Genomic DNA, 18,039 nt, shown 5'->3' on the forward strand with positions numbered 1-18,039 from the left:
TATTGCAGTTTTTTCTGCCCGAAAATTTTTGTCAAATGTCTCGTATTTCCCGAAAAGTCAAAGACGATATTTCAGCAATAGTCAGTAACTACAAATTTTGATAATTTGTATGGATACAATTAGCAAAAAGTCTTTACTTGCCTTTGACAATTTCTTAAGCTACTTGCCTTTCTTTTGCGATAATTTGCAATATGCTATTTTCCCATACCTCTAATCTCTAATAATAATAATCTCTCTAATAATCTAATATCATAAGAAAATATGCTCAGCCTACGTATTTATCGTGGTATGTATTAATATATTGCAATGAATGCTTTTCTACCGGAACACCTTTAGCAGGCCGGAGGTTGTGCTCTTCCTGGTCTATGAGGTTTCGGTATTCGTATCCAAAAGAAATGTGGCCGAGTGTGTGTGTAAATAAAAAGAAAAAATTCATAGTGAATACATTTATTTTCCTCTGAGATGTAGAAACTCACCCGGAAAAATTACTAGAAGAAAAAAAGTTTTCGTAGAGACTTATTACACGCTAGCTGCGTATAAGCCGCACGTAATATTGGTTCAAGGGTTTTTTTTCTTTTTTTGAAAAGTTTATAGTACTGCTGATTAAATATCAGATATAATCACATAAAAATGTTCATGAAAATTCATTAAAATCCCTTGAAGTTAGAATACTGGGGGGGGGGGGTATGTACATGGTCTATCCAAGACCATGGCTTCGAATAAGCAGCAAAAGCTTGAAATCACCTTTATTTTCATTCATGGGACCCTTGAAACAGTGGTTCTCAACAAAATGCTTCATGGGTCCCCTTGTGGTCATGAAATATTCTAAGGTGAGCCATGGATGAAAATCTGGCGAAAACAAGACACGACAAGTTGTGAAAGAGGTTGGGTCACAGATACCTGTGAAGAAAATAAAGCTTTCAATTAAAATTTTTTTGGGGGGGGGGAAAAGGGAATGGGTCTATTTTCAGAATATAGAGGCATGTTAACCCCTGTCCCCATGTAGTTATGACCAGCCCGTGGCTTCATAACCATGGGGGAAGTTTCCTACATGATAATATTTTGTATCAGTGTTTTCCAATACGCATCGAGATGCCTGATTCACGCATCAAAATTCAGTTTTACTCCTCATAATTTCGTTAAGACTCAAAATTTCAGGTAATATTTTTAGTAGAGATATTCTCCCTGATAAAAAAAAAAAAATGCCCCTACTTTTACAGAAATACTCTTAAAATTTTGAACAGGAGTGAAATTAACCTTCAAAATTATATTTTTGTATAATTCTGTTTGGTACTATGATTTTCGAGTGTAAGTAATATAAAAATATGTAAGCTGTTACTTCCAGCTAAGTATAGGCCCCAGAACATTACCCAGACACCCATGATGGTGAGATGGCCATGCATAGAACCCCTCAAGAAAGAAGCTCAATGAACACAGACCTTGATGATGAGTCGAGAGGGGCGATTGATTGTGTAGGTTCATTGGGTCGTCCCGTATTTTACATAGTCTTATTTTTCACATCTAAATCAGCTCTTGAAAGGGGATGATCACCCACCTTCTGTTACCGTGCCTGGTTCAGGGCTCGAGAGACACGGCGCTTATAAAATTGTTTCTCATTAAAAATTCAGTTTTGACTAAATCCAGTTCAGTAAGTTGAAAAGGTCTCATTCTTGTATGGGGTTAGGGGAGACCGGGGCACGGGAAGACAATATAGTCCGTGGGGGGGGGGGCGGAAATGGGCAAAAAATAAAATAAAAACGCTTCTGTAGAATATCTCGCAGTTTGGCTCAACGTTGGGAACCAATGGTCTGTATTTCGGTTGAATATGCATTTCTGATCATCTTGAAATGCCGATTAAACAATGCAGTTCTGTCCTAATTACTCCAACTAGTAATCGAGTCTCTACTGCAATAGAATATGCTCCTCATAAATGTTCCTCCAGGGAGCTTTCAATGATTAATGACGAATAATGCACAACGAATGGGTGATAATGGCTGATGAGTGAATATTTTAATAAGACTTTGAATATTGATGAGCAATTACTTTTTAGGAAGAGGAAAAAAAAAAAATTCAAAAGAGAAGCTATGTGTAAGTTGTTATGCCCATTAATGCCAAGAAATATTAATTAATAAAATACATAAAATACAGTGAACAATAGAATTCAACAGTGGGAAATAGTTTAGCTTCTGATTCTTAAAACAGATTTTAATCAAAGGTGGAATTTCATGACACACACACACACCCACACAAACGCATGAACATAGATTACAATTTTTTTTTCAACGATATATGGGGGGAGGGCGTTAAAGTCAGATTACTATTGATTAATCCTCAATTTGGGAAAAAGAAGGTTTACTGGAATTGTTTTCACTGAGTCCCATGGGTTGAAAATTGGGGGATTTCACAATCTATGGTCAAACTACTCTGAAGCTGTGTGAGTCTTAGTTCATTCTTTCCTTCTAACAGTTTAGCTCTTCTAGACTGTATTTCTGGACCCAAATCTGAATTTTGACTGAAAATTACACCGACTTTAATTCCCTCATATAATACAAATACAAATACAACGCCACAACAGGCAAAATGCCCAACGAGGTGGCTGAGAAAAAGATGCCCATAAAAATACGGATGACATATTTTAAAAATACAGCAACCCAATTAAAAATGCAATTAACAAAAATTATAAACAATATATACACATGATAAAATATTATGCAACGCCCATAAAGAATACTTATGGTTGTCTCATTCTAAGAATGGATAGCTTCTCGCTTCACCCCAACATGTTTATCGTATTTTTTTTTGAACGTATCAATTGTGTTACAATTTACTAACTCCGGGGGTAAGCTATTCCATTTATTAACAACCCTATTAGAGAAAAACTCCCTGCGACACCATAACCTTGCATTGTCCCTCACCAATCGATACTGGTGTCCCCTTGTAAAAGCAGTCGATTGGCGGTGTACTAAAAGTTCATGGTCCATTCTATCCATCTCATTGAAAATTTTGAACACTTCGATGATATCTCCTCCACACCTGCGTTCATCCAATGTGAACATATAATAATAGTTTATACATTTTGTATTTTGAAACTATGTGTGAACTACTGAGACAACACTTTTATGTAGTAGGTACACGACTTATGTAGTACAAATTGTCATAAACATGAATTATGCACTGTTTGTGTGGCATTTTACGTGCCCTATATGTTGACGTTTTTGTGATAAAATCCCATATGTGAGTGAAATTTGCACTTTTCTAACTTTATGAAACAAAGTATTCTAGGCCCATGCTAATTATTTCGGTGCAAAACTATAACTTTTTATGCCAATTGGTTGATTTGTTATTAATTTTTAAAACATTTGTCCAGGACTTCTCGTCCACCCTGTAAAAGGAGTTTCAAAAACTTCCTTTCCTCTTCTCTACGCAAATATCTTGTTTACTTTGATAACTTAATAATTAAAAAAAATTATATATACAAGTGTTACAAATTCGTAAAATTTCGATACACCCAACTTTAGGTACGCGCCTTTTACCAGTGTTTCAACCGTTAGTGGTTCGCACAAAATTTCTCCTAATCTATGTATCACTACATATAATTTAGATTTAAGAAAAATGTCTTAATCATCGATGTCTTAATATTTTTAACATACTGGTTTATAGTCCTTTTAGCACAATTTATAAATTATATAAAATACCTTCATCTCTGATTCTAGAAAGGATTACAATTAGAGTAAATTTAGTCCCAAAAACAAAAAAACTAGGAAAATGGGGCATTTTTTTGTAACGGAAAAAATGAGAAAGGACGAAATTATGGAGAAACACAGCAATGTCCCTGTCCCGTGTGGGTCACGTTAACTAGGAGCTTTGACGGAACGCAGATTTCTTGAAATCTTTACTTCCATCACTAAATATCAAAAATGCCGTAAAACGACAGAAAATGCGTCATTATATCCGAGTTCGTGACATTTTCCATCGACGTTATAATAAGCAAGATTGATTAATATTACTCTCTGTATGGAAATCAGCCCAGACCACCAAGTTTTGATGTTATAACCGAAGTCGTAAAAACTGAGTTCGACTGTACTTTCACTGGTCTGCAGGTTTAAAAATTTCGAAGAACACTGGCCCTATATACCGCGAAATAGGAAAAAAGGTTCGATTTTTTTCATTAAAAAACAACGTTTCTCTCAACCACCGGGGGTTTTTTGTGTCATACTCTGTCACCAGTATTTCTTTTGGACTTGAAGATATTCACTTCAAGTTTGTGGTTTTTCAGAATTCTTAGCAATTCCCATGAATATTTTATTGAGGCGTGTAGCTTGCAGTCACCCTTTATTGACATATCAAATTCCCATTTCGTGAACGCTGAAAGATTTTTTTGATGCTTGTGGGGATATTTTTCTGACCACTCAAGTATGTTGGCATGTTTGAAAAATCACATAACAGTCGCTTTTATCTTTTATACAGAGCCTGTAGGGCTTTAGACATCTTTCTCTTAGTATTCCGATATTTCATAAATATAGGATACACTATTTCGTTTGATATTGTATACTATGTGTTTCACGCAGATTGTCTTGAAGCGGGGGTCTTCAACGCATGTCCCTTGAAGCTTTTTGTTGTGGCCCATCGACTATTTTCGAAAATCAGTAATTAATTAATGAATAATTAATCAGAAACTTTTCAGAATTAGTTAAAAAAACTATTTTAGAACTAATTAAAATTGATAATTAATAAAAAATAATTTAAGAACAAATAAAAGTCTTCAATTATTTTGTCCCTGTATTATTCGGGGACAAAATGGCCCCTTCTATTAAGGCAACTGACCACGTTCAAATGATGACTTTTTTGAAAATTTTCGAAAATGGTCTTATAAATTTGTTTGAAAGATTGTTTTACACAGATCCAAAACTGTTTTATATTCTTATACATGCAATAAATAAAGTAATGACTGATTTAAATCATTTGAGACAATGGTTTTAAAGGCAACAAACAATTTCCAAACGCGTTTTTTGAAGATTTATTTTTCCGTTACATTATTTCGTGTGAAACTAAATTTCTCAAAAACTTAACAAGATATTCTCATGAAACTTTTCAGCAGCGTTTCAGATAGCATTAGCTGTGCAATGAGCTAGGATCTTGTCTATATTGTTCGAAATATAATATTTTTTACAGCTGTATGAATAAAACAATGTTTGAATTTTTTTGTTAAATTCCTTTGTTTCACGAAAACAATCATATCTCAGACAGTATTTTGTGTATCTTATAACTTTTTGTTCATTGTACAGGTAACAGTTATAGAAAATACATCACCAAAACTATTAGAATATATGCTGTATTTTTCAGTGCAGAACGTCTGGCGTTAGTGCTGCAAATAAATTAATTTTGATAACATAATGTGAAATATGTCAAAATGATATAGAAATATAGATATTATATATAGAAATATAGAAATATAGCTATTATATATAGAAATATAGAAATATAGCTATTATATATAGAAATATAGATATGATATAGAAATATTTCAGAAATTTCACTGGATTTTCTTGTTATATATAGTATTATGATTAGAACCACACGTTTTGTAAAAACCACATAGTTTTAAAAAAAAGGTACCCCCCACACGTAGTCAGTAGCCTTAAGATGTTACTAAATTGCATGAGTTGGTGGCCCGAGGGCTTCGTGGGAAGTTTCAATTCGTCCTACCATGTCTGAACGGCTAAAAGCCTCTGTCTTAATGAAAATTCTACTGCTGAGATTCAAAAATTGAAGTAAAACAATAAGAAAAAACAATATAAGCTAAAATACATAAAACTCTGCCGCAAATTAATAATTGAGAATAGTAAAAAAAAAAAATTATACGATACTAGTGGGAAATATTTCGATTAATAAAATTTGCACCGATTTTTATTGCGCTGAAAAAAATTATAACATGGTATTTTTATGTTAAAAATTCACCGAGATATCAGCAATTGAAATTATTAATTTCGATTGATAACTGCACCAAAAAATTTTAGATCTTCAGAGAAATGATTTAAACATTTTAATAATAGAAACATCTACGAAAACTTTTATTGAAATTTTACTGGGTAAATATATATAGATTTTTCAAATCAATTTAAATTTTTAAATTTTTAATCAGTAAAATTCGGACACAATTTTAACGTTATAGTTTTGGATATAAAAAATTCGTCGAGATATCTATTCATTGATATATTTTTTTCATTTTTTCCGATAACCGTATCAAAAAAAATTTTAAAGCGTCAAAAAAGCGACGTGAAGTGTCAAAAAACCGAAAAATATCAACCACCCGATATCTCAGAGAATTATTATCAAATATTTTCAGGGTAAATGTTTTTTTAAGTATAATAAAGAGAAATAACGATTTACTTTATCAACAGTTTTAATTAGAACCATATGATTAATCAAACCATACTAAATATGCAATGATTATTGTTTTTGCGAATGTTAAATTCCTGTCTCTCTTTGCTCTGTTATTTTAACTTCAGAATCAACTATAGAATTTGTTTCCTCTTTTTGAAACGCTCCGTAAATTATTGTTACATTTTCCGAGTAATGGTTCTAATGATGTTTCCGTTATAGTTAGTACAGGGTGTCTCATAAAATCGTAAATAGTTTGAATATTCATAAAACTTTAGGGAATTGGTGTGTTGAATACGGTTTGCGAAAAAAAGTTATTCTCACGGGTGGGGGGAATTTTTTTTTGGTATAGAAAAAAATATAAATTTTGTCAATAGATGAAGCTGCACGAAAGCAAACCCTAATCATCACATAATAAAGTAATAAAGAATAAACACAGTGGCTCATAAATTCGTAAACTTTCTCAAAATACATAAAAATTGAAGGAATTGACATATTTTGATGTTATATTTGCGATTAAAGATATTATTACTATATTCTTTTGGTACAGGGGGAAAAAAATTTGTTCAACTTTTTGTCGTTCGAGGGCGCTGCGCAAAAGCAAATTACTTTAAATGTGCAAATCCGAGTCCTACAAAATTCAGGCTATACTGCTCATTTCAATATTTTTCTGTTACTGGTGCTTGCATAAGGTTTCATCATGATGTTGACATTGCTGGAGAAAGCAATATTGGTGAAATTCTTTTACTTCAGCCGTGAAACGCCGACTGAAGCTTTACGAACGTTTTGGACACAGAAGAGATTGAAGAAAGGTTCTGACACAATCACTTCTGCCGGACAGATTTATCGTGTCCTCTATCGAAAAAAATTTGAACAAAGTTTTTCCTGTACCAAAATAAAATCCCCGTTGATGAGAATGAATTTTTCGTGTACGCCTCATTCAAGTATACCAATTCCTTCAATTTTTATAAATTTTTGACTAATTACGAATTTATGCGACACTCTGAGTATGAAAAATAAAATAAAATAAATGATTATACAATTCCCATTTATCACAAAAATAATTCTAATAATTAATTTAAAACATATTTACCAAAAATCTTTCATTTGATTTGTAAGCACAGTTTACACAAAAAAAACAATAAACAATAACGCTCCATTATCCGAATAATCTTAAAAAAACAATAAAACACTGCATTTATTTTAATATTTGAAATTCAAATTCAGATTCTTTTATGCAAATTATTACTTACTTTCAACACATTTTTTGATTCTCATACTCGGAAAATATTCCCAACGCCCATCCATGTGTTTTATAAATAATGTGTTTTCCTACATGCGATATCGTCGCATTATATGGAAATGATACGCAATGAATGTTGCAGATTTTGAATATTTAAATTATTTATGATTTTTAATGCAAGTTCCGCCTCGTGTGGATATCGTGACTATTTCGGATTACAATGATACGAAAAGAAATATATAATGGTACGAAATATATATGTGAAAATTCTGAAAGAAACGGAATGGCGTCTGATTTTTTTCTTCATGACTTTGAAATGGAAGTTCGGTACACGATGAGCACATAATGAAGTAAACGCTACGAATTAATTTTGTAATTTATTCGATGTTAGAGAGATGTGTGTTTTGATAGTTATGTGGCGTCGCCGCCGACGTGTGGAAAAGAAAGCCACTTCCTCAGAGCGAGGATTAATGTACGCGCTCAAAGCGCCATCAGGTGATTATTCTAGTTATTGCGCAGTTCGTTTCTCGTCATGTATATAGGATGTTGTGTGAAATAAAGTCCGTCCCTTGTGTAAGATATGTCTCTGTAACTACACGCAACCGATGCATCTCATAATTCCCGATAATGGTGACCTTGGAAAGTCTGATCATCAGTTGAGACATTATATCTAAAAAAAGAAACAGCGGACGCATCTCAACGGAAACAACACGTGCTGTTGAACATTCTCGCCCACGCAAAAGCGAAAGCATGGCGGACGTGGCAGCGGTAAAGATACCACCGTACAATTTCGCCGATCCTACACTGTGGTTCTTGATGTGCGAATCAACTTTCGAACTGGGGATTCCGAAACCGGTAACGGACAGTCGCACAAAATTCAACTACATAGTGGCCCATCTACCACCGGAAGCAGCTTCCGTCATCCGCGATGTCATCACGAATCCAACTGCAACAGATCCCTACGGACACGTGAAATCGGAATTAATCAAGCGCAGTGGTGAATCGTCACAGCAAGAGATACGGAAACTTCTCACTGGGGAGCAACTCGGTGATCGTCGTCCAAGTGAACTTTTGCGCGTCATGCGGCGTCGCGCGGAATCACACAGCGTTCCGGACGAGCTCATGTTGGAACTGTTTCTTCAGCATTTGCCAACATCTATGCAATCTATCCTGGCTGCAGTCACACCACTAACGTTGGACAAAGCGGCCGAAATCGCCGATCGCGTCATGGACGTAGCACCACAAGCGGTAAGTGCCTGTTCTAACTCTTCCGCGAATTCCATCGAGGAACGTTTGTTGTCGGAAATCGAAAAGCTCCATGTGCGAATCGACGAGATTTCCCGAGGGCGAAGTCGTAGCCCGTACCGAAATCGCTACTCGCGACAGCGTAGCAGATCGAAAAATCGCGACGAGTGTTGGTATCATCGACGATTCGGCACCGATGCCAAGAAATGTGTCTCTCCCTGCAAATATTCGGGAAACGAACTCAGCAAAGAGTAGAGGCGACTTGCTCTTTGCCATCTACGTCACGTCGCCTGTTTGTGAAAGACATGAAAACGAATCTATCTTTCCTCGTTGATACGGGCAGTGATGTTTCGATCTTGCCGGCAAGCCTTTCTCAGCGCAAACAACGGCCTGTTCAAGCGTTCGCAGCCGCGAATTCATCATCCATCGAGGTGTACGGCCAACGTATTCTTTCCGTGGATTTCGGCTTGAGACGAAATTTTTCCTGGCCATTTTACATCGCCAATGTGTCAACTCCTATACTGGGTGCGGACTTCCTTCATTATTTCGACTTAGTCCCGGACCTTCGCAACAAGTTCCTACGTGACTTGAAAACGAAATTGAAACGTCCCGGACGCGTCTCAAACGCAACGTGCATTCATTCGGTGAAAACGATTACCGGTGACTCGGCGTATCACAAGCTGATTTCTGAATTCCCGGAGATCACTAAACTTCCTAATCCAAATGCACCAGTAAAGCACAACACCATCCATCATATATCCACAAAAGGACCGCCTGTGGTGGCGAAACCTCGTAGGTTAGCTCCAGACAGATTAAAAATAGCGAAATCGGAATTTCACAACATGCTGCAACTGGGGCATTTGAGACCTTCGAGGAGTAATTACGCCTCACCACTTCATATGGTACCAAAAAAGGGTACCTTGGAATTTCGACCGGTCGGAGATTTCCGTGCTTTAAATGCACAAACGTTAAAAGACAAATATCCCATTCCTTGCATTGCTGATTTCACTGCTGAACTGCATGGTACTAAAATTTTCAGCCATGTGGATCTCATAAAAGCCTATCATCAGATCCCAATAAATCCTGATGACATCCACAAAACAGCAATATGCACACCTTTCGGATTGTTTGAGAGCACCAGGATGCAATTCGGATTGTGCAACGCTTCTGCAACCTTCCAGCGATTCATCGATGAAGTGACCAGAGGACTTCCTGGAGTTTACGCATTCGTCGACGACATCCTGATTGCATCAAAAGATCCTGATGAACACATCCATCATCTCAAGACTCTCTTCAACAGACTTCAAGAATATGGACTCTGCGTCAACGTCTCCAAGTGCAACTTCGGTAAAGAAACCATCGACTTCCTTGGATTCCGGCTATCTACAAGCGGCATCGAACCTCTGACAGATCGAGTTCAGTGTATCTTGGATTATCCACAGCCAACGACCTTGACACAACTTCGAAGATTTCTCGGTATGTACAATTTTTATCGACGTTTCATTCCGAAAGCTGCCGATTTGTTACATCCGTTAATAAAATTTCTCGAAGGTCATAAAAATAAAAAATCACCTCGTTCTGCTCGTGCCAACGACCAACTCGCGTGGACCGATGAAGCAACAAAGTCGTTCACTTTGGCCAAAGATGCCATGGCAAATGCCACACTCCTGAGACATCCACTTCCTGGAGCTAAATTAAGTGTTTGGGTAGATGCTTCAGATGTCGCAGTGGGTGGTGCTCTCATGCAATTAGCCGACAAATGGGAACCCATCGCATTCTTCTCTATGAAATTGTCCAAAAGTCAAAACAAATGGTCCGCATACGACCGAGAACTATTTGCAATTTATTCATCTATAAAAAAATTCAAGCATATGCTCGAAGGCAGGGAGTTCATTATCTACACAGATCAGAGGCCCCTAATTTATGCCTTCAAGCAAAATCCAAACAAATGTTCGCCGCGACAGCTTCGTCATTTGGACTTGATATCCCAGTATTCAACCGATATCCGTCACGTCCAAGGCTCTCAAAATTATGTCGCAGATGCACTGTCAAGAATCGAAATCGACGCAATAACTGGTTCTAAGGACATTAATTTCAAAGAATTCGGGGAATTTCAATCAAGCGACCCGGAACTGAAAGAAATTTTGAAGGGTAACAACACATCTCTACAGCTGGAACTGAAGCCATGTCATCTAACAGATGGTGAATTATGGTGTGACATTTCAACTGGCTCACCCAGACCTTTCGTTCCAGACTCGTATCGAAAGCTGATTTTTGACCACCTTCACAATCTATCGCATCCCGGAATCGCTGTAACAAAAAACCTCATTTGCTCACGATATGTGTGGCCAAACATGAACAAAAACATCACAGCTTGGGTACGCTGCTGCCAATCATGCCAGCGATCGAAAATCCAGAGGCACACAAAAGCACCTCTGAGCACCTTCGCACTTCCCGACGCTCGTTTTTCACATGTGCACATTGACATTATAGGCCCTTATCCACCATCAAACGGGAACATCTACTGTCTTACCATGATAGACAGATTTACAAGATGGCCCGAAGTAACACCGATACCGGACATACGCGCCGAAACCATCTGCAAAGCATTCTTTGATTCATGGATCAGTCGTTTTGGGTGTCCCTCAACAGTGACCACAGATCGTGGAACTCAATTTGAATCTCATCTCTTCCAGCAGCTCGCAGCACTACTAGGAACAGATCGCATACGAACCACTGCATATCATCCAATTGCCAATGGTCTGGTCGAGCGATTTCATCGCACCCTAAAAAGTGCCATCATTGCTCACGACAATACCAAATGGTCAGAATCGCTTCCGATAGTCCTCCTGGGTCTACGATCCGCTTTCAAGGAGGATCTTCAAGCTACCTGTGCCGAACTGGTGTATGGAACCACTATTAGATTGCCATCTGACCTACTTTCAGATGAGGTGTCCAAATCTACACCAGACGCTACCTATGCATCAATGCTGTCTTCGCTCATGAGGAGTTTATCACCCATATCTCCATCTCATAAGAATACTTTCAAGATTTATGTTCATCCTTCCTTAAAATCTTGTTCTCATGTGTTCTTACGCGTAGACAAAGTTCGACCTGCATTAAGCGCACCCTACACTGGACCATATCCTGTAGTGCGAAGGACCGACAAAGTTTTTGTAATCAAAGTAAATGGTAAATCTATCTCAGTGTCTATTGACAGAGTCAAACCTGCATTCGCCATGGATGACAGAGAACCACCTGCAGTCACCGAACTACCAAATGAGATCAGTTCTAAACAGGACTCCAAAAGTCCAGTGTCAACGACAGAAAAAACAGTAACAACTCGTTATGGACGAAGAGTTCATTTTCCAGAACGATTTGTTTCGTATTTTTGATTGCATATGTTTTACACCCATTTATATTCTTGTGTTATGCCTTTACATTTTCGCATATGTGTACATATTATTTTCGCATTTCTCGCATAAGTGTTAATTTACATTATTTATTTTTTCAAATCATTGCAAACATGTTAACATCGTATATATTCGTATTTTTCATTCGTCTTAGCAAAATATTGAATTCTCAGCTGTCGCAAGTATTTATACACACATGCACATTGGTTATTATTTGTTATAATTTTGTATCATCAATATGTGAATGTCAATCTTGTATTTCCTACATTAGCGTTCGCTCGCTCACTGGGGGGATAGTCTGTGGCGTCGCCGCCGACGTGTGGAAAAGAAAGCCACTTCCTCAGAGCGAGGATTAATGTACGCGCTCAAAGCGCCATCAGGTGATTATTCTAGTTATTGCGCAGTTCGTTTCTCGTCATGTATATAGGATGTTGTGTGAAATAAAGTCCGTCCCTTGTGTAAGATATGTCTCTGTAACTACACGCAACCGATGCATCTCATAATTCCCGATAGTTATGAGTACGGCTAGGATTTTTATGAATTCGCATGTTTTTTATGATTTTTATGAATTCGCATGTTTTTTATGATTTTTATGAATTCGCATGTTTTTTATGATTTTTATGAATTCGCATGTTTTTTATGATTTTTATGAATTCGCAGGTTTTTTATGATTTTGCATGTTTCGCTATTTTTATGCGATATAGTATTTTCTATATTTTTCAGCGATTTTAAAGAATATTTTCGCATCTTTTGAGCATATATTTAACATATTTCAGCATTTCAATGAAAATTGTGTTGTTTTTTCTTTTCGCCTACAGAGCTGAATTTCTTACTGAAATAGCTTATACGAGATTCAGATAGGGGATCTTCTTGAGACCCTCTTTCACTCTGAATTTTTTTCCCTACAAGAACACAACTTCTTTACTTTTTCCAAAGTATTGCGTAGTCCGTATGCATTATACAATAATTTCAGTTTGGAAGGGACTAGGTGCCCCCCCCCCCCACCCAGATCTATAATGGACAAGTGGTGTAATGAAATATTAGATTTCCCCTGAATGGACGTAGACCATGTTAACTCTCTGGGGTCGCTAAGAAAGAAGAGAAAATTTGACGTTTTTAGTTGTAGTGGTGAACTGTGAAGTTGTAGTGCTGTCCCTTAATTCCTCACTGAAAATCAGTGGAAAAGCAATTGAAAGCTATCAGTGTCTTAGTGTAATGGCCGGCTGGGGACCAAAGTACTTACGACACAGCCTGGGTGTCTTGCGGTCTCTCCAGTTTTTGGTCTCCGACTTTGATATCTGACCATTCATTAGAATTTTCAGAATTGAATTTTTAAAGTTTAAAAAAATATAAATTTCAAAAATCTGAATTCAACATTCAAAATACTTCCCATTAGTCAATGGCTAAACTTTTCTGCAAAACTTTAGAATTTTTTGGCAGTATTTTTTTTTTTTCAATCTTACGGATGACCTCAAAAACTGCAATCTGAGAAAATCGCGTTCAAAGTGCTTTTTCTATTATACGTTTACACTATAATTCAGTATTTCTTTCTTTTATTATGGAAAACAAATTAACCGATTGACACGAAATTTTAAGTATTTTATTTGCAATTGAATGAAATATTTTTTGAAGTCATTTTTGAAAATTCGACTTGAAGGGTCGTGAGACCCCTTAAGAGAAAAAAAAAATTGTGGACTAGCAAAAAATTGTAGATTTATACAGCATATATCTACAGCAAATAATTTGCGGACCAGAAAAAATAAATAGGAGAAATTATTTCAATTCATTAAAATTAACATATATGTACTCTGTTCTAACCAGTGGGTGGAGGATTCCAACATATTTGTCAAGCTCAGATAATTCAGTTATATCCTGTAATTTCATATGAATATCATAGGCCTAGTCAATAAAATGCATTGAGTTTACTCAATTTGATAATTCACCTCCTTCGAAGCTCTGCAACTTCCGAATCTCTATAAGGGTAGGCCACATCTTCCCGATTTCATATTTTCCTAAAATGATTTCAATTGATTTGATATATACTGAATCTCTGAGTGCAGCAGTCTGCTATTGGCAGACGTCTCATACACGTACACTCACACGCCCAACTATCGCATACAAACAATTTCATATCTTCTTCATTCAGCTCGTACGGGGAAGCTTACGAGGCTCTATATACTCGGTACGCCCTGGGAAAATGCATCTACCTCAGTCAGTCAGGAAAATAAAATAAAATAAACAGGACGAATAATTTGTGTACCAAAAAAAAAAAATTGAATGATAGGAGAAATAATTTTCGGACCAGAAAGAATAAATAAATATGGGAAACAATTTGTGAAACGAAAAACTAAACAAAAACGAGAAATGATTTTCGGACAAGCAATAGAAGAAATAGTTTGCGGAACTGCAAAAAATACATGAATGGAAAAAAATGACTTGCAGACTGGAAAAAAAAAAGGAGAAATATAAATATAATTTAGGACCGGAAAAATAGGAAAACAATTTTCGGGCCGGCGATAAAAATACATAAATAAGAGGAAATAGTTTGTGGAAGGGCAGAAAACACATAAGGAAGAGAAACAATTCTCGGAACTTGCTGGCCACCCAGACAGAAATTAAAATCAATATATAAAACACTAGCTATAATATCCGGCGCTGCCCGAGTTTGCTTCAATTGCATTCACTTTTCATTGAAAAAGTGACAAACAATTACAAAGGCATGAATTAACATGCATAACACTGCAGCATTAAAGAAATGCCAAACTATTATAAAGTAATATGCATGTCTGGAACGCATTGTTTTTGAACCATGGTGACCAAAGTAAACATTCCGAAAGTGATCGTTGAAGCCCAGAAACCATTGTTGCCCGTCAGTTCCGGCAGTTTTTCGTTTTTTTCGGGCATTTGCCCTGCTTTGACGAACTTTTAAAGTAGCCTATAGTTCAAGTCGGGTCCCATTTGATAAATATGCAATATTTGGCGACGATAGATCTAAAATTGTATATTTGTATAGAGAACACACGGACGGATTACATACACAAAATCAATTTTATATATATAGATGTCACTGGTTCTTTAATGAAAATAACAAGATAAGCTAATTATTATCTTTCTTTCCTTATGATAGAACTAAGATAATTGATATGCATACTAAAAGCATCATCAATAAGAGATTTTTCTGTTTTGATTTGTCTCGAAAATAATCTAGACATCTGGCATGATCCGAATAATAATATTATATTATTATTCTCCGTTATTATTCAGAGAATGTAAATGTTCGATAACAACGTGACAATCTCTCAATATTACTTTATTTACTTTCATGGTTTCCCCATTAGAAACAATAAATCAATTCATTTTTATTGATATTCCATGTAACAAGGGATAAATCTTAAAAGATAACGTGATGATCGATAAAACCTGTATAATTGATCGGAAAATCTCGCCTTTCCTTAGGTTTCTCCAACCTAGAGTTTATTCGTAATTTAATTTAAATCCCAACAGAAATTTCCCCAGGGGAGAAAAGTTTCAGAAAAATAACATCTAAAATAAATTCCGGTTTCAAATCACAAGACGCTCATAAATATAGCATTAAAGGTTGTTTTCCTTTCGTTGAGATGCACACACACAGATAGACAGAAAATCAATTTTATATATATATGTACTTATATATATATATAGATAGATATTTTGTTTATTTTAAATATAACATTATGCAACGACTTACTCAGAAATCATCTAATGGTGAGTTTTAAAGAAAAAATTCTACTTCCATTTCCTTCCATTACATCATTAAGACGTTTTTCGAAATGTAATTAAAGAATTCGCAGATAACACATTTTAAACTACGATTCTGAGAAGAGAAAGCTCGCTTCTCTTTCTCTCTCTCGATTTTCTCTATAAATATCCGACTAATTATTTTACTACATTTAATTTTTGACGCTCTTGAATTTTTTTCTCTCAACTTACTACCGAAAAAAGAAGGTCATAAAGCACCAAAATATCGCAACCTAAACCATTCTCTGAGCATGCTGAAACAAAAGCAAAAAACCTGATACAAACATAATTATGACTCGCTTCGAAGTAATTCTTATGAAGCAAAAAAATAATCTCGTTCCTTATTTCTGATATTCCCTTCGCCTTAATTATCTTTCGTAGCTAATTGCATCAGACTTCATTCGAAGTAAAAGATAATTTAGTTATCGGTAATAGCAAACGAAGAAGAAAATCATTAATGTGTTGACGTGAGTCAATCATTTTATGGGATTTCCTTCTTGTTTTGTTTTTTTTTGTCTTATAAGAGACTTTTCCCGCAATGAAACAACATTATATATTAACATGGAAAATATATTCATATCTTTCCTTAGTTTTTGTATGTCAATAAATGCATAAACCCCTGTCTAGACTTCTTTAACATTCTTGTAAATAATTAAATTGATAATATTCTCATATTGATCTCATCAAGCAATCAAAAATTTAACTAATACCTACGACACTTAAATTCGTTAATATTAATGTGATTTCATCAATATAATTTTAAACGTATCTAAAATGAGCTCATTAGTGTGTCGACGCATCGATTTTTTTCCATTTTTTACATAATCTGAAATGTGTCCTATAAATTCATAAATTGTTTAAAAATTCACACACACACATAAATTGTTTAAAAATTCATAACAATTGAAGGAATTTGAATGCTGTTTGTGTGCAAAAAAGTTTGGTCCAGTCCCCTCTAACGGAGGGGAGTTGTTTTTGGTACAGAAAAAGAAATGGTTCAAATTTTTACCGAAAGAGGGGGGGGGGTTGCATACTAGTTCAGACAGTAAAATTGGACCCGAGCCTTTCCGATCTCACCTGTATCTGATACGTACGTAAAACTTCAACCGGCGATTCGTGGCTGAAATGAAACAATTTCACCAATATCAACACAAAGAGCCTTACGTAAGAACCAGTAACAGGAAAGTGAATGAACTGTTAATTGTTCGATTGGTGAGGGGCAATGCAAGGCTATGGTGTCGCAGGGAATTTTTCTCTAATAGGGTTGTTAATAAATGGAATAGCTTACCCACAATTGACACGTTTAAAAAGAAATACGATAAACATGTTGGGGTAAATCAAGAAGCTATTCCTACTTAGAATAAGACAACCATACGTATCCTTTATGGGCATTGTATAATATTTTATCATGTGTATATATTGTTTACAATTTTTGTTAATTGCATTTTAATTGGGTTGCTATATTTTTGAAATATATGATATCCATATTTTTATGGGCATCTTTTTCTCAGCCACCTCGTTGGGTATTTTGCTTGTTGTGGCGTTGCATTTGTATTTGTACAGCCTGCATTTTTTAGGACTCTAATTTGCATATTTTAGGTAATTCGCTTTCGTGCAGCTCTCTCTATTGACAGCTCTGGGCGTGAGCGCTCATCAATCAATCAATCCGTCTATCGACAAAAATTTGAACTCAATTTTTTCTAGCGCTAAAAAAATTTGCTACTTCAGAACATTGTTGAGATTTGCTGTTCTGTCAGAACATTTTTGAGAACATTGGTGTCAATTTGTTGTTATTCTGAGAACATTTTTGAGAACATTGGTGTCAATTTGTTGTTATTCTGAGAACATTTTTGAGAACATTGGTGTCAATTTGTTGTTATTCTGAGAACATTGATGAGAATTTTTTGTTATTTTGAAAGGCAGAACATTTTTGAGAACTTTGCTGGTATGCTGAGAACAGTTTCCACGTATTAGACCATA

The 18,039-nt window shown here is 35.7% G+C and overlaps 2 protein-coding genes across 3 annotated transcripts in view; both read left to right on the forward strand.

Moving 5' to 3' along the window:
* The window catches only part of LOC149076971 (uncharacterized), a 59,683-nt gene that overhangs the window by 35,816 nt on the left and 5,828 nt on the right, over positions 1 to 18,039 (forward strand). The window lies entirely within an intron of this gene.
* Positions 8,077 to 9,240, forward strand: LOC149076972 (uncharacterized). Its single transcript, XM_089244696.1, has one exon. It carries the CDS (start codon positions 8,375 to 8,377, stop codon positions 9,122 to 9,124), a length of 750 nt encoding a protein of 249 aa, XP_089100822.1. The 5' UTR covers positions 8,077 to 8,374; the 3' UTR covers positions 9,125 to 9,240.

Source organism: Pholcus phalangioides, unplaced genomic scaffold (assembly GCF_987345545.1).
Source record: "Pholcus phalangioides strain wild (caught in Gottingen) unplaced genomic scaffold, Ppha-v1.0 ptg000015l_1, whole genome shotgun sequence".
NCBI classification, from domain to species: domain Eukaryota; kingdom Metazoa; phylum Arthropoda; class Arachnida; order Araneae; family Pholcidae; genus Pholcus; species Pholcus phalangioides.

Bases quoted from the DNA above. Each gene is read 5' to 3' on its own strand.
- LOC149076972 (XM_089244696.1), top strand. From the start codon at position 8,375: ATGGCGGACGTGGCAGCGGTAAAGATACCACCGTACAATTTCGCCGAT.